We start from the raw sequence: 17,841 nt of genomic DNA, 5'->3' as shown, positions 1-17,841 counted from the left end.
GCCCAAGGTGAAGTACATCACAAATTTAAACACATAGTCAATGAAAAACAGAGCAAAGCCACATTAAAAAACCCTGAAACAATGGCAAGCAGCAGTAAATTAACAACCCCAGCACAGAGAACCCCCAAACAAAATTACTGCACAACAATACTGCATGCTCACCCTACGCTTTGCTGCAGAAGTGCTGCCAGGACTCCGCTCCATGGTGGGCTTCCATTTCTATAAGAGAGAGAGAGAGAGAGGAGAGATGGCAAGGTCAGCAAGCAGAAATTAAGCCAGTATTTGGAAGTAGTAGAAACCCATAAATTACCAAAGCAAGCCTGAGAAGATAACCAGAGGAAAGACAGGATTGAAGCAGGGTTCATCAGGGTTCCCATAAGCTCTTGCAGAACCACCAAAAAGCCAAACTCAATTCTTTCCAAAGAGATTCCTCTACAATTGTATTCAGAAGCAAGAGGCAAACCAATGGACCAAACGTCCACAGCACCAAGTCAGAAGGAAGTAATGACCAATGCCTTCCAAAACAAGAAATCTCACCCCTCCCACAATTTATGAGGAGACTGTAGAATTCAGCACATATTCTACAACTGAACAAAATTATGAGAAACAGGGAGTTTTTCACACATTTGGTTTCAACACAGTATGGTTTTACAGTTCATTTTGCATAGATGTGTTGCGCCCCTATGGTACGCTTAAGCTGCCAGTTTGGCAATGAAGGTCTCTGTGTTATCCAATCAGCAACAAGAGCAGCCAAGAAGGCAAACTGGGCCCAAACTGGACTCTGATTCCAAAGCAAGACTCATACTAGGAAACGGGGGGGGGGGGGATGTGTGTGAATAAACAAGGGGAGAAATCAGTAGTGTGCACTCTCTCTCTCTCTCTCTCTCTCTCACACACACACACACACACACCCCTCAAAACTGCACAGTGTACCTATGAGCAAAAGCAAAGGCATTTCAGCACTTCAGCTTCCCTTTGGCAGAGATAAAACCAAAGGAAGAAACTATATAGAATGATGTACTGCTCCCCTATTTAAGCACTCTCATACATTTTCTCACATACATCCTCCTACCCATCAATCCCCAAAGTCCACGCCAGCAAAGCACACACCCCTGATAGGCAAAGGTTGACCAAGAGCACAAAAGCCACTCACTGTGGTAGCAGAACGCCTTCGATGGCAGCGGCCTGAGGCCATCTGGGCCTTTGGAAAGGGCCCATCCTGACAGCCAAAGGAAAGAAAAAGAACGCGAAAGAGTGAGGGCAGCCCACACGAGGAAGGGACTTGCTGAAAGTCTGAAAGCTCAGTACAGAAGAGGTACCAACTCAGCTCCTGGGTGTTTAAGCAGGGGGCAAAGAAGCATTCATTTACAGGACATTAGGTCTTTTCATTAGGCAGGTCTCATGCAGAATTATAGAATTTGTTCCAGAAAAGCAAATTCAAGCAACTTGTATTCAACTCTCTTCATAATCCTTGCATCCATCCTGTTTTAAATGACACCACTACTCTACGTTGAGAACACACATCCATAATGGAAAAGAGGCCAGTCATGTGCGGCCAGCTTGCAGCAAGTTTGTGGCACATTTCCAACAGCAGCAACCCTGAGCTGGCTGGAGCCAAGTCTTGCCTTTTCAACACAGAGCAGGGGCCTGCTTCCCAGTTCAGCAGACTAGAAGTAAAAACTATCCCAAAATCAGGAGAGGGCACAACACTTACTGTAGCATGAACTGTGTCACTGACTGATTTGTGGCACACTTGAGGGGGGGGGGAGGGATTGTCTACTCTGTTCCCATTACTTTCACAAAAGGTCTACTTTGAAGCCTCCACACCATGTATTTGCAGTGTGTGAGTGATGCGGTCCAAGTTTGCATTTCTATGAACTGTACATCGTCACAAACTCAAGCACCACAGAGCTGTGATTAGCCAGCAATAGCAGTCAACTCCCCTAGAGTCGACTTACTACCTGAAACAAGCAGAGAATGGAAGCCCAGGTGGGCACATGCTCGTTGTGATAGCTCCCCAGACTTCAGCTCAGCTGAAAGTTAACCAAAGCCTCAACTCCAATATTTCACACCCCCACTCACTGTGGTTGTTGGCGATGGTGCAGAGAGCCTCTTTTGGCGCCGCTTTGGGGCCCGCTGGGCCTTGGGAGGAGGCCCATCCTGGCAAGCAGGTGGAAGAAAGAAGACAGAGGAACAGAGAAGGACAAAGCTAAGAAAGCAGCCAGACCTTCTGACAGTAGGCACACAACCTAAGAAGGTACTCATTTCATTTCTCACACTTGCACCCACTCTTCCCCCAAGGAGCTTGGGCAGCATGCATATGGGTTATCCCACGTCACTCTCATAACTCTGTGAGGTAGGCTAGACAGAAGGTGCCCGACCCAAATATACCCAATGGGCTTAATGGCCAACTGCAGATTCAAAACCAGGTCTCCACTAAGCCACACAGGCCTGGCATCCACAGCCTAACTTCCTTCTCATGAGCTGGGCATTGCGATACCCACTCCCTCCCGCATCAGCCTTGTAATATTTGGAGGCAGGGAGAAGAGAAAAGAACTTAAGGTCTAGATTAGGTGGTGCATGCACTCAACACTTGCACCCATCCTGAACGGCATGCAGAACTAGTGCCACTCACTCTTGCCGTTGCTGGCTGCTTCTGGCGACGTCGCACTGGGGTGAAGGTATCCTTTGCAAGGGTTGCTTCCTGGTGTCAACCGGGAAAGAGCCAGGAGAGGCTATTAGGCACAGCACTCTCTTAGCAGGGTAGGGTGAGAAGAGGAAACAAGACAGCAAGGTGCCTCCCAAAGAATGAGCATAAGTCTGGAAGCATGCACAAGGCATCCTCCTAAATTCACTGCCAATCACTTGTCATCTTACACAAGGAACCAAGCCATCAGCGTACTACTACTACTGCCACTAGAGGAGGGAGCTCTTTATGCCATACTGCCCAGCAGGCTGCAGGAAGTACTCTCAGCTCTCCACACATGCTAGATGACTGAGTAAGAGGGAAAGCAGCATGCAGATGGAAAGAGGGAGTTTGACTGGCTCAGGAGCAGGCAATGGCACACGTAGAACTACAAAGCTGTACAAACTGGGAGCAGAGGAACAGACCAGCTACATGGAATGGAATGGAGTTAGCTAGGAGATGCCAAGCCCAGAGGGAGCAAAACGGCAGGTACTTACTACAGTAAGCTTCTTGGAGCTGTAACCATCCTTCTTGGGTGGGATTTTTTTCTGGAAGGATCAGGAGCAGGTTAGTAACAGCACTACAGGGCAGCACCCTGTTCTGTGTCAGTACAGATCTCAAATGCACCCCAGGATGCAGTGCAGCATAGAGCAGAGGAAGAACAGTCAAATTTCAATGATTTTCCCAAGCTGAGCCCAGGACCTCTTCTAAGAAAGGAGGTAATTCAGAAGATCGGGCAGTATGCTCAGGGATGCACATATATCCCACAAAAAATGGGGATAGCCAACTTAATTCTGCACCAAATACAGCTGAATCCTATATGTTGTACATAATGATATGTTCATAATTTCTTATATTACCTAATTTATTCATCACTGGGTCCACAAGGAGCTATGCAGATCACTGCAGCCCTGTTAGTCTGCTGGTAGAAGTCTTCTTCAACCACCTTGCTAGCTTCTAAGCAGCCATACATCACCAGGCATTGCCTACCCTCTTTAAAGCACATCTTCACAGTCAGATATACTAGAAACTTGGTTCTTTTTAAAATGAAAGCTGAAGTTCTCAGGAATCCCAATTCTATTCCAGACAGAACACACTATACTTTTTTCTACACATCTTGACAAATTCCAGCTTACACAGCCTTGAGCCTGCTTTATGTGTAGTCTGCCTTCATAAATGTTCCAAGGCCAGATATATCAGTTATGGGTGACATCAGATCGACAGTTATGCTCTGGAATTGCAATTTACCCCACACTAATATGAGAGCCCATCCCCTCCTAAATGATTCAGATGCCTAAAGGAGAGTAAAAGCAAATGCAGAATAAAGAAATGCTAGTGGTATAATATGGATAGCTCAAGATATTTTAGTTAGGCTACTCTCAAGGAGAAACTGCTCTATACAAACAGATTCCAGCATTTCAAGTGGCAATCAAAAATATACAATGAAACATTATTATATAGACAAATGTGTAACATTCAGCCACATTAGGTGACTATTTTGCTCTAGGTTGAAACTCAGCTGAGGCCAAATGCCTCTATAATATAGAATCATCTCTCTGGTTACTTAAATGAAAGAAGATGTTTCAAAATAGAAATCAGATAATACAAAGAATAAGAATTGAGTGCAGTCTGTCCCCAGATAGGACAATTTTAACTGTGATCAAAAGTATCACATCAACAAAGGAGTTGGAGGCAAGAAGCCTACCATTAGCTAATTCAAACCTATTACCTTATGACAGATGTTAACACACACACACCCTGCCCTTGTTATGTATTTGTCATGCTCCCAGCCAGCCAAAAGGCTTTCCAAAAAGTAGCACTTACAAAATCATTTTACAGTCTGCATTTTTAAATGGCCTCAATACCCAGTGCCTGGTTAACTGATCATTCAGTTCTATCATCAAGGGATGGAGTCCATTGGTCTTTCCCCAAGTTGGCCACTTGGGAAAATACTCACATAGGATTTTTAACTGTCTCTAAGTGTCATTCAGTAAGCTGAATTTTCAGAGCTCTCATATATAGGATCTAAGGATGAATTAGAAATGTTTTAAGGCATGAACATCTAGTAAGTGTCTTCATGTATCTGAAATGGTGATGTTTCATTCTTATTCAATTGTACTGTATATCATGTTTCTTTGGAGTATGATTTGCTAATTAAAATTCTTAGCTTGTTTATATGTACATATTTGAACAAAGTTTCTCGAATGCTGACTTCCTTCAGGAAGTCCTCGTGCAACAGAATCCAAAGGAATAGGGATGTCTCTTCCTATGAGATACTCTCCATGCGGTAGCCAGTGGTTTTTCAAAATGTCTGCTGAGAAACCTTACGGTTCCTTGGAAGCTTATCAGCAGTTTCTCAGCAAGAGGAACAGTAATGGTGAACAAGGTTCCGCAAAAGATAGCTTGCCCAGCACTGATTTCCCCCACAATGTGCAGCTATAGAAAAAACACTGAATACATTCTAGGGTACACACTCAGTTTACACAGGCAATAATTAGAAGAATGACCATTGCTTCTTGCAAATAATTCAACAGACAAGTCTATACAGAAAAGGTTCTCTATAGATAACATGAACTCCCCAATACAAGTCTATGTTCCTTCCAAATTCAGAGCAGCATGCATGATTTGGAACACTCCACTTCAACACAGATTTCTTGTAATTAAAAGCTTAAGCCATTCAAGTGTCAAAGTGCAGGGTTGTGAGGTGTGTGTGTGTGTTTTAAAACAAAGTAACGAAAGATCTATTCAAACCCCATACTGTAAACCCTCACTGAAGTAAATATTTATTCATTCAACATATCAAAACCATGGAGCCATCTCATTAAATCAACAGACACTCCATAGCAAATGTACGCATACAGTTTACCTGTTGAGTAATTACATGTTATTGTGATAGTGTTAAAGAGTTGTTTAAATAGCCATTTTGGGGACATGTCTAGCAGCTGCTGCTAGCCATATAAACCCTTATATAAAGAAGCTCTATATATCCACCAAATGCCGAGGATAAACAGCTTTCAGGTTTGCCTCCCTGACCATTGTTGGAGATAAAATACTGACCAAATGGTCTGAATTGCATTTCATCTTCAATGCTCTCAACTGGGTTGTCAGACTGGCATACAAACTGAATGACAAGGTGTAAAGTTGCCATGCAGACAAGACATTAAGCAACAGCAAGATCCTATGAGGAAGTTTCATTTCCCCAGAGATTTTTGAGGTTGGAACTGCTCATTAAGTTTGACTGGCCATTCTACTAACTCTTGTAAACCTTCCAAATCAAAACTAAAGACGTTTGCAATACGTAAAGCAGAATTCATTCATTCATTCGATTTCTATACTGCCATTCCAAAAATGGCTCAGGGCGGTTTACACAGAGAAATAATAAATCAATAAGATGGCTCCCTGTCCCCAAAGGGCTCACTATCAAAAAAGAAACACAAGATAGACACCAGCAACAGTCACTGGAGGTACTGTGCTGGGGGTGGATGGGACCAGTTGCTCACTCCTGTTAAATAAAGAGAATCACCACATTAAAAGGTGCCTCTTTGCCAAGTTAGCAGGGGCAATTCATCACGAATGACCAGAAGAAAAAAGTTACATGAATTATGCAGATATCTAAATTAGTTTTTCCAAAAGAAAATATAATCATGCCCAAGCTTCCTTTAGCATCTGCAGTTTGATCAAACCAGTTCTCCGCCAAGCACAAAAAAGCCAAAAAAGTAGAAGTAAAGAACAAGACTCATGAGATATCTGTGGGCAGTAAGCAGAAGAATGAGGATCAGGTCCATAAAGAAAGCGGTATCTCAACCTGGCCACTTTTAGAAGCTCTCAAAGTCATTTGGTCAACAAAAAACAGTAGGCTGGATTCACTGAGTGAATTGCTACAAGATATTATTTCTATCTCCCAAAGGCACTACCACCGAGAAGAAATGATATCACTACACGGAGCTCTCAATCAACTTGAAAATTAAAATTGAAAACTTGATGGTTTTCATTGAGTACCACACACTGGGAGGCAAATCATTCTATGAGAACTGCCTTTACATTCACAAACAGAAAACATAAAATAGAATCCAGGAGACTTCACTCTTAGTTTCATTACCCCAGTAACACCGTTACTCCCCACTGTAATGTCTCAAAGCACTGAAATTACATTGCCAAAAAGCCTAGCAAGGCTTTCCAAAGAGAAAATGCTAAACAAAGGCAAGAGACAACAATCAACTGTAGCAAACAAAAGAAGTGGTATTTTAGCATGGGGTTTTGATTCACTCCTTCAATATGCTTTAGTATCAGGCCCAGAAGCCAAGCACTGAAGCCAAATGAGGAGAGGATAATGTTTTGGGAGCCTTCCACTTCTGGTTCACTCTTTATTCATTAAGAAGTTCCCCTTTTGCTGTAAGTTGCTAAAGGGATGATATCCCCCTCTGTCCAGCACTGCTGGTAGGAGAAGATTTGGCATATGATACAAAAATATATCTGCCACTTCATACAAGGGGACCGAGGAAGAGCTAAGGTTAAGAAGAGAAGACAAAGGCAAACAGATGAGGAATGGAATAAGAACGTGTATTGGTATAACTTAATTTTCACTTCCATCCTTTATTTCCTCCACTCTATTTGAGTAAGATTTCAGGACTAAGGGCCACAGAACTGGTATTACCAGCTCTAGCCCCTTGGCATAAAATCAGCATGTCTATACCAATGGTTCTTCAAAAATTAACCTCCCAGTCTTTAAGGTCTGCTGGGGAGGATTTGTTCCAGGTGAAAACTTTTGGAGAAGCAAAATAAAAAATAAACCAAGCAAAGCTTGGGGCAGGACTCTCTTCATAGTGGTATGACTGCCATGAGTCAGTGCCTGAGGAAGACCTCTCAGGACACTTCATTGCTCAACCACAGGCATGTTAAGATTTGGCTCAGGACTTAAAAAATAAGTCTTCAATTCAATTTATGATCTATGCTGATGCACTTTTCCCCTCCCAGTATCTAACTGGATATTAGACAACATATGCTATCTAATATCTGTTAACTAATATCCATTAGACAGCATATCTATGGTATCTAGGCAACAGATGATGTCCAATATCCAACTTTATTATTTGTATTGTACCTCACCTGGAGTGTTACTAGAGAAATATGGTTAGTAAGTGCTGTTATGTTTAATCAATCAATCAGCAGTGGTGCCCACAATTAAAATCAGGCAACAGGTTTTAATTTTTAAATACAAGTACTTAAAAACAGTAAATGATACACATCTTAAAAAACTTCTCTCACACATAGGAAGACTGTCTCTTCTAAGATAGTGTCTGCTGCAACATACTTACATGTCTAGCAAGTATGATTTTTTTCCTTAGAATGACTGCTTTTATCTATACACAAACATATGAGGACAGCTCACTCCTCCACCTCCAAACTTCATCTAGGGCAGGGTTGCTCAACTTCGGCCCTCCTGCAGATGTTGGCCTACAATTCCCAGAATCCCTGACTACTGGCCACTATGGTTGGGGATTATGGGAGTTGTAATCCAAAAACAGCTGGGGGGCCTAATTTGAGCAGGCCTGATCTAGGATGAATAACTTGCATGCCCTGTTCAAACCTTGGGAGAAAACTCTCCAGCCATCTAGGATCATCCTCAAGTCTTATTAGTCAAGTCCCAACAAGTGCTAAAGCTAAGCACCTGTGACTTTCTCAAGATTAGGAGGCAGACTACTGGAAACACAGTGTTAGTGCAAACAGTGCTGTCCACATGGCAAAAAGGTGTGCAAAGGCAGGCACAAAATGGAATCCTTTCCAAAAGCATGGAGCCTGCTGCTTAAAAGAGGGTCCCTCCCAAAACCTCAGCACCAACCTGCATATTTCATATTCCTTGTATGGAGTTAAGATTAACAGAATTTTAAAAGGTGGAAGGGACACTGGAAGTTCCCTAGTTAGATGGCAACCGAGTAACAGCTTGTTGGTGGATTTCTGAACTCCTCTTTTTGAATTTGTGGATATGGTATAGATTCTTCTATAAATTTTTACAGCTTATGGTATGTTTAGTGCATCCAGTTTGCTTATTTTCATTTTAAGCTTCCTGGAATGCCTGCAGACCTACTTTGATTGATTGTTTTGTTCCTCCTTTTCTCTGCTGGCATTAAACAACACTGTGACTGAGGGAGAACAGTTGAGAACGGTTTGAGAAGAGAAGAGCAGAGATGGCTAATGAAAACCACAGGCGAGTAAACAGTCCACAAAGTCCAAAGAAAAGTTAAATGGGCTTTCCATAACTGGAAAAGCATTGAAACAATGCAAGTTAGATGAATTATTATCTATGCCTGAAACTGAGAGAACAATTATCACTAATACTGTAGTAAACAACTCTGCAGCTTTGGAGATAGAAGCTCCGCAACAGGTCCTGCTTTGACTCGAGCAAGTACGCTTCTGGGGTAACTGCTGAATTACAGCAGGAAATCTGGGGCCCAAAATGGTTGATACCAATGAGACTGGGGAGGCTCCCCCCAGTTGGAATGCTTTGACCCTCTTACAAAATGTTCTTTTCTGACAGCTAAGACCTTGGATTTATTGCTCAGGAAAATCGAAACTGTTTCCAGCAAGACTGATAAATTACAAGGGGCCTTTGATGGATTTGTTGGAAGTTATGGGCAAATGAGAACAAATTGTGAAAATAAGGCTAGGAGGGAGGAGTCTGACTGCAGTAAATCCCATATAGCTGGACAAAAATTGGAACTCTGTTCACGGGGAGGGGAAGGTACTGTCAGTGCTCCCTCCCAGGTTTTGCAGCCAAGGCAAGTGCTGTTACAGATCTCTCCAACCTGAATGAATCATGACAGATGGCATACTTATCATGCTGTAGTTTCTTCTCTATCTCAACTTCTCCAATTATTATTATTATTATTATTACATTTATATCCCGCTCTTCCTCCAAGGAGCCCAAAGCGGTATACTACATACTTGAGTTTCTCTTTCACAACAACCCTGTGAAGTAAGCTAGGCTGAGAGAGAAGTGACTGGCCCAGAGTCACCCAGCTAGTTTTATGGTTGAATGGGGATTTGAACTCGGGTCTCCCCGGTCCTAGTCCAGCACTCTAACCACTACACCACGCTGGCTTCAATGCCAACCAAGATGTATAGACCTTGGTGCTATAGATCAGCTCCCCAATGTTTATGGTTTGAAAAGGGTCCTTCATTTTGCACAAGCCACAATCCCTTCTATGCTATTTACGCTAAGACCTGTGCTTGGAAACTTTGAGATTTATGTGTCTCATGTATTCTCCGATGAATTCTGTCGCCCCCTGTTGTCCAGACAAAGAAACCCAAAGAAACCCCGGGAAAACGGCTGATAACTTAATTGACTTGCGAGATAAGGTTTCTATGACAATGCCCTTGGATGAGCAGCATAAGGCAAACAAACATCAGGTGATTGATAAGTGTAGAAAGCTCCAGTCTGAGCCTATGGAAGTTAACCCTCCCTTGAACTTTCCAGTTAGAACAACAGAGCTTTAATGGTTGGATAAGGGAGCTGAAAGAAATTGTCTTCTCTAAAAAAATATAGTAAATGTAGCAGCCACTGAGGTCTACTAAGGGGGTTAAGCTAAGGTTAGCTCCCCCATTAAGCCAAGCAGCCCTAGCCAGGATTTTGCTAGGATACAGTAAGATGAGTTTTTAAAGGCTCTAGAGGAACCATTAATTTACTCTGTCTCACCTCTTCTTGAAGAGGGGAATGTGACCTTAGAGCCAGTTGTGCCCAACCTGACAACTGAAAATATTGTCCACGTGGCCAAGGCTTGGCAAGAAGATGAAGGCAATGATTTGACGGGTTTTTCGAGAACTGAGAATGTGACCAGCATGCAGGGGCAGACAAGCTCAAGTAATCTAGGAAAATTACAATTTGACATCTGTGAAATAGAAAAGAATGGGAGACAACAGCCCTTAGGGAGTTATCTAGATCAAAGATACGACTGAAGTCTCAGAGTGGAGATCCATGTGAAACTCCTTCGACTTATGTTCCATTCTCTACTAGTGATCAGATGACGATTCTTTTCCTGGAGAGGCATTTGAAATGCCCATTGAATTGACTTTCATCTTCACATGACAGGTTTTGGAATATTGTTGAGGAGAATAGGGAGCCCAAGATGACAGCCTTGAAAATTGTTACTTGGGATGTCAAAGGTTTAGCCACACACCCCAAAAGAAAACAAGTTCTTGGATTTTTAAAGAGAGAAAGAGTTGATGTGGCTCTTTTACAAGAAACTCGAATTAAATCTTCTGATTATTTTTATTTGGAAAAGGACTGGATGGGACAGGCACTTTTGGCTGGGAAATCTACTAAAGCTTGTGGAGTGGCTATACTCCTCCATAAACAATTACAATGCCAGATTGTTGAATCTATTCCAGATGATAATGGTAGATTGTATATACTTAGTTAAGTTGAATGGCTGCTTATATACCATTGTTAATATTTATGCACCTAATGAAGACAACGCATCTTTCTTTGAATGTCTCCATACTAAATTGATAATTGATGATGCCTCAAATCTTATAACAGTGGGGGATTTTAATGAAGTTCTTAACCCCCTTCTTGATCATAGTCATTCTAGGCCCAGCTTTTCTAAGGTGAAGTTGTCAATTCAGCACTCGATGTCTGAGTTGGGACTATCTGATGTTTGGCACTTGCTTCATCCGAATTACAGAGACTATACTTTTTTCTCATCTTTGCACAAGTCAGGTTCTCAGATTTTTTTTAAAAAATCTCTAGATCACTTCTTCAAGCTACAATAAGTTGTCATATTGTTCCCATAATTATTTCAGAACATGCTCCAAATTATTTTTCATTTTATAATCCAGGACCCAATTATAACAGATATCCATTATGGTGCTTTAATTCTTCTTTTGTTAAAGATCCATCATTTATTCAAATGGTTAAGGACAAAATTAAAGAATTTTTAGTTACAAATGACATCCCAGGCATCTCTAGGACCGTTTTATGGGATTCTCTTAAAGCCTTTTTATGTGGTTTTATTATTTCATACTCATCGCGTAAGAAGAAAAAGAGTAATAAACAATTACTTGAGTTGGAGGAGCTCCTCAGGGAAAAGATGTCTTAATACAGTTCTTCCCCAACCCTACCTTTGTATAATCAAATAGTTAGGTTACAATATGATGTTAACTGTTTGCATGCGCAACAAGCTGAACGTTTAATAGCAAAGGTTTTGGGAATCTGGGGAAAGAGCTAGTCAATTGCTTACTTATAAATTAAAAGCAATACGTAATACAAAGACTGTTCTTGCCATTAAAGATAAGGGCAAACTTCTGACTGATTCAAAGGCTATTAATATGCCATTTGCAAAATTTTATGTTAAACTGTATTGTAATGACTCTTGCTGTACTGAGTCAGAGATATCAAATTTCTTAGATTCTATTGTTATGCCTAAACTTTCTGAAGAGCATGAAGAGCTCCTTAGTGTACCAATCAAGCTAAATGAAATTAAATAATTAAAATTTTAAAGCCAGACAAGGCCCAAGGGCTGGAAGGCTACTCTTTGGAGTGATATCAAGCATTTTCAGAGGAACTGGCCCCATTGCTATGAGATGCTTTAACAATTGCCTTTTAATGTGGTTCTCTTTCTCAATTTCAGCTATTTTAAAGCCAGATAATGTTCCCCAATTATGTTCTAATTATTATAAACCGATTTCTCTGATTAATGTTGATGTCAGGATACTTGCATCCATCTTGGTGCAATGGCTTAACCTATGTATTTCTACAATCAATCATGCCTCTTGGGCTGGTTTTATTAGAGGTCGAAAGGGATCAGATCATCTAAGGTTGACCCTAAATGCAGCAGCATGCTCAGAGTGTATGTCTTCTTCCCCTCTACTTTTGTCCTTGGATGCAGAGAAAGCTTTTGATTAAGTGAAGATTAGTTGTCTTAAGTCTTCTCCTTCAGTATTTTGACTTCCCTTAAACTTTTACGAAATGGATTGACATTTTATATGTTGCCTAAGTTGGGAGTATTAATTAGAGTATTACAGTCTAAAGTATTTAAAGTCTAGGTTTTATCTTTTAATTTACTTAATGATACTAGACAAGGTTCTATCTCCCCTGCATTTTAATCTCTCTCTTGAACCTTTAGCTGTTGCTATTAGGCAAGACCAAACAATTTCTGGTATTCAGATAGGTGGTGCAGAAATCAGAGTCACTTTGTATACAGATGATGCCTTGCTTTTTTGTCTAATCCTGTAAATCCTTGTCTCCCTTGACTACTTTAATTTAATTGTGGAGTTTTTAATTGGGCAGATAGTCATTTTAAGTATCTGGGAGCATTAATTTCTAAAGAAATTAAGCAAATGGTTCCTATTAATTTAAATCCCTTCATTAAACAAACTGAGATGGATCTTAACCATTGGGGAAGACTCCAATTTAGTTTTTTTTGGGAAGATTAATATTCTTAAATCTTATGGCCCCAAATTTATATATTTATTACGTGGGTTGCCTTTGTATATTCCACGTTATTTCAGGAAAGCGGATTTTTTATTCAGATCCTTTTATGGGGTGGAAAACAAGCAATCCAGAATTTCTTATGAGAAACTGCAAACCACCCTGAACCATCTTTGGAAGGGCGGTATATCAATCAATCAATCAAATCAAATAGCCTTTAAAGAAAGGTGGCTTTAATTTGTCCAATTTTCAGATATATCATAACTCCTTTCTTATTTCCCAAGCTTTGTACTGAAGAAAGCCTAATGAAATAAGTGAGGCTCCAGCGGGGAAATGCTTGACAAACAAGCAGAAGGTTGCCGGTTCGAATCCCCACTAGTACTATATCGGACAGCAGCTATATGGGAAGACGCCGAAAGGTATCAGCTCATGCTGTGTGGGAGAAGGCAATGATAAACCCCTCCTGTATTCTACCAAAAAAACCCCACAGGGCTCTGTGGGTGCCAGGAGTCGAAACTGACTTGACGGCGCACTTTACTTTTACCATTATGGGCAAAAGGTTGAGGTCCAACAATTGACAGCTCTTTTTGGTGAAGCTGCATTTGGATCTAGACAATCTACTTGGTATATAGTCCATCTATTTGGGCTCCAAGATCTGCTTGGAAAGATATATTGTTCTGTTTTCAGACTTGTCTGTTTACACACGAGGGGTCAACATTATGCGGAAATACCCAAATAACTATTGCTGGAGGACCTGTCTGTTGGCTGAATTGGGCTAATAATAATATATTTTTTCTATCCCAATTAATATCCTCTGCTTCTGTTTTACAAACCTTTTCATCTTTTAGAACATGAACATAATCTAAAACCAAAAGTTGCTTGGCAATATATTCAGCTAACACACAGTATACCCAAAATATTTTGTCCCGGTGCTATTATGCTTCAGAAGCTCTGGATATTATCTAATTTTCCATCATATTGATGAATCTAATCAGGCTCATCATATGCTTTACAACTTTCTCCAAGCCCATGCAGCACCTCCACTTGATTCTGAAAGAATAAAATGGAGTTTGGAACTGAATGTTTTGATCTCACAACATCAATGGGATGCGATTTTCGCTGAAACTGCCCAAGTATCTTATGATTTGAAACTTAAGTTAGTCCAACAAAAATAGTTTTCATTCTTATTGGACTCAGATTAGACTCTGTGATTGCAGGTTGAGCAAATCTGACAAATGTTGGAGATGTGGAGAAGGAGAGGCGGGGCTCTTACATCTGTTCCTTAATTGCAAGGTAATATTTCCATTCTGGAAAAAGATAAGTGACTGTCAATTTAGTCACAGCAAAGGAATATCCTCTAGATCTTATTTCAGTTTTGTTAGGATTGCCTTCTGATGTAGAAGGAATAACCCTTAATCAATGGAAATGGCTTACTAGGGCCTTTCTGGTGGCTAAATGCATTATTCTACAAAATTGGAAATGTAAATACCCTCCAGTATTGAAAAATGGATCTTCGATTTACTTACTTTAGCAGCCCTCGGATGTTTTTTTTTTTTAAGACTATATCTTATTTTTCTAACTGTGAGGGGATATGATCTGAGTTTTTGGAACTATCAGCATTGTACGTGTAAAGTATGTAATTTAATAAAAAAAATTAAAAGTTCCCTAATTCAATCCTTACTCGGAGCAAACAATTGCTATAGCATGCCTGACAGATGGCTATTCAGCCTCTGCTTGAAACTCCCTAGAGAAGGAGAACCCATCAGTGGCCACTGTCAAACAGCACTTACAATTAGTGCCTCCTAATGGCTAGGCTAGATCTGCCTTGCAATTTCCAGTCCTGCCCTCAGGAGCAACAAGGGCAAGTCTGCAGCTGCTGCTTCTTCGTGAAAGCCCTACAGATTTTTGAAGACTGCTTTCTAATCTCCACTCTTCTCTATGCTAAGCATATTCTGTCCATTTAACTGTTCTGTTCCCACACCCCTCACCATCTTTGTTGCTCTCCTCTGTACCTATTCCAGTTTATCAATGGCCTCCTTAAAATGAGGTGCCTGGAACTATATACAATATTCCAGATGAGAGCCAATCAGTACAGAATAAAGTAGAACTATTATTTCTCATGATCTGGACACTATGCCTCAGTCAGTGAAATACAAGATTGCATTCGCTGTTTTTAGCAGCTGTATCAGTGTGTTTTGAGTCTGGTTTAAATATCCCTTTTATTCTTGTCACTGGAACATAGAAAGTTGCCTTATACCGAGTCAAACCATTGGTTAATCTAGCTCAGTATTGTCTACACTGATTGGCAGCAGTTTCTCCAAGATTTCAGGCACAAATCCCACCAGCCCTATCTGGAGATGCTAGGGACTGCACCTTCTGCATCCTAAGCAGATGGTCTGCCACTAAGCTACAGGCTGGCATACATGGGTCTCCCATCCATGCACTGACTACACCAAGATCTACTTAGCTTCAGCAAGGTGGCTGTATTGTGTGCCCTTCGTCCAGGGCTGCACAACTTCAGCCCTCCAGCTGCTATTGAACTACAATTCCCATCATACCCAACTATTGGCCACTATGGCTGGGGATGATGGGAATTGTAGCCCAACAACAACTGAAGGGCCCAAGTTATTCAGCCCTGCTTTAGACCATGCTCTGGTATTTTGTATTTTTAACTGTCAGAGTAGTATTGTTGGGACTGCCTAGTTTAATGAAGCACTTTATAAGCAGCTGTAAACAATTAGGGCAGAGCAGTGTAGAAATCAAACCAAATGTCTATCGGTGCACTAAGGCACAAACCCGGGAGCACGCATTTGATATTTCAATCCTTAGCCATGTCTTAATAATCAACTTGGCCTTCAAAGCCGTGGACCCTCCCCAGATGCAAGGACCAGCATCCCCTTCTCCTTCCTTTCACATCCAACCCATTTCAACTCCTCAAATGGCAGAACCCTGGCGTCTCCTTGGCTGCAAAACCTGGCTAGTCCAAACACAAACCTTGCGCTTGAGGCAGCGGCGCTTGAGGCATTTCCACTGGCGCTTCATGCCTGGTTTCTGCCTCCGCACACAGATGTAACAGCTACCACAGTCTTCAGTTATCTTGCAGGCCTGACACATCCCACATTCAAGGCCCTGCAAAACGGGGTGGGGGAAGGAGAGGAGAGAGAGGAGACTCTCAGGCCTGAAAGAGCCCCCCAGCACAGTTGGGGAGGGGAGAGGAGGCGGAGAACAAGGAACAGAAGAACTGGAAAGAGGCCCAAGGAAGAGAGAAACGGGGAGCAGCCGGCGGTACCTTTTTGACAATCTTCAAGCATCGGCGCAGCAGGCATTTGATGCTAATGCGGAGCTCGGGGCTCTTGGCTTGCAGGACACACACTCGGCAGATGCCGCAGTCCTGAGACATCTGGCAGGCTTGGCACACACCACAGCCAATTTGCTGCAAGGGCAGAAGGGGAGGGGTGAGCAGGGATCCAGGGAAGGCAATGTCATGACCCCATCACCTCAAAACTGCACACTAAGCCAGCCGTTCTTAGTGCGGCCACCCAAGTGAGATCACTAAAAGGTCACTTGCTCCAATCTCCAATTTGCTCACCAGGCCACAAACAAAGCTGCCTTATACCAACTATGGGGGTTATTGGTCCATCAAGCACAGTACAGTCTACTCTAACAGCAGCTCACCAAGGCCTCAGGCCAAAGTTCTTCCCCAGACCTGCTACCAAAGACTGAGCTTGAGAACCTTAGGATTATATTTCTATTCCACTCTTCTCATAGCACTCCCAGTCATTTCAATTAGGTCTACACCTGTTTACTTTCAGCCCAACTCTCTGACCCACCGCCACCTAAGAATTGGGTACACATACTTTTACGCCTCTGGTTCCCAGACCTAATGCTCTAACCCATCCCAGTACACGGCGAAGCTGTGCAGAAATTACTCTGTCATTCTGATTTCAAGTTAGATCATTTTTTGAAATGGTTATTACATTTTAAAGTCACCCCTCCCTCTATCAGCTAGAATATAGATAAATATTTTTATAAAGAAGAAACTAGCATACATACACCTTAAATCCCTCCTGTACATGCAAAGGAAGATTTTAAAGCACAACAGGGAATATTTAAGTCACTAAGTGAATTGGCTAGCTGGGGAACTTTTTTCTTCCATATATACTGAGTGGTGAGGGAAAGGGTCACAAAAATCCAGATCTTGATAATATGGATGATGGTTTCAACAACAACAAATCTACTTGAGCCCCATATTTCAACAGCAGTTTCCAAGTAAACAAAGTTGTTGACAAGTCCTGGGTCTTACCTTGTAATATCTCTGCTCCCGGTTGAAATCTCTTCTTTGAGCTGAAAAAGGAAGAAAGAAAAAAGTTAAATGCTGTGAGATGAAAAGGCTACATTGGCTGAAGTGCCTATTGAGGAATTCAGCAGTGCAGAAACAAATGCAAGCTAATAAGAAGCTACCTGGCAAAACAGAAAGCTTGTAGGATCAGCTCCAGTTCAACATATGGGATCCTTCCCTGTTCAAAGCAGAACAATCACACAGCAAACAGCTGGAGTGAAAGCAAAAAGTCTCTAGCTATATTTCTGAAGCACAAAACTGACTCGCCTTGAAGGACACATAGGAAAGGGTTACAGGTTACAAGGCACAGAAAATAAATGACAGATTGCAGGAAAAGGGGAGTCTGAAAGATGTATCGAAAAAGAAAGATATACTCTGAATAATGCAGAA

The 17,841-nt window shown here is 41.6% G+C and overlaps 1 protein-coding gene across 26 annotated transcripts in view; it reads right to left on the bottom strand.

Annotated features, from left to right (window-relative positions):
* MBD1 (methyl-CpG binding domain protein 1) overlaps window positions 1–17,841 on the bottom strand; it is a 118,400-nt gene that overhangs the window by 39,984 nt on the left and 60,575 nt on the right. For 14 of the 26 annotated variants that reach the window (XM_053290637.1, XM_053290638.1, XM_053290652.1 and 11 more), the window contains 8 exons: window positions 17,416–17,456; window positions 16,402–16,545; window positions 16,107–16,241; window positions 3,184–3,234; window positions 2,636–2,704; window positions 2,083–2,160; window positions 1,154–1,219; window positions 163–219 (listed from right to left, as the gene is read on the bottom strand). In XM_053290637.1, coding sequence (XP_053146612.1) covers window positions 163–219; window positions 1,154–1,219; window positions 2,083–2,160; window positions 2,636–2,704; window positions 3,184–3,234; window positions 16,107–16,241; window positions 16,402–16,545; window positions 17,416–17,456 — 641 coding nt within the window. The remainder of the gene's footprint in view (window positions 1–162; window positions 220–1,153; window positions 1,220–2,082; window positions 2,161–2,635; window positions 2,705–3,183; window positions 3,235–16,106; window positions 16,242–16,401; window positions 16,546–17,415; window positions 17,457–17,841) is intronic. The other 12 variants (XM_053290649.1, XM_053290650.1, XM_053290647.1 and 9 more) reach the window with 7 other exon arrangements.

The sequence above is a fragment of the Hemicordylus capensis genome, chromosome 2, assembly GCF_027244095.1.
Source record: "Hemicordylus capensis ecotype Gifberg chromosome 2, rHemCap1.1.pri, whole genome shotgun sequence".
Classification (NCBI taxonomy): domain Eukaryota; kingdom Metazoa; phylum Chordata; class Lepidosauria; order Squamata; family Cordylidae; genus Hemicordylus; species Hemicordylus capensis.
This window is presented reverse-complemented; position numbering and strand designations above follow the sequence as displayed.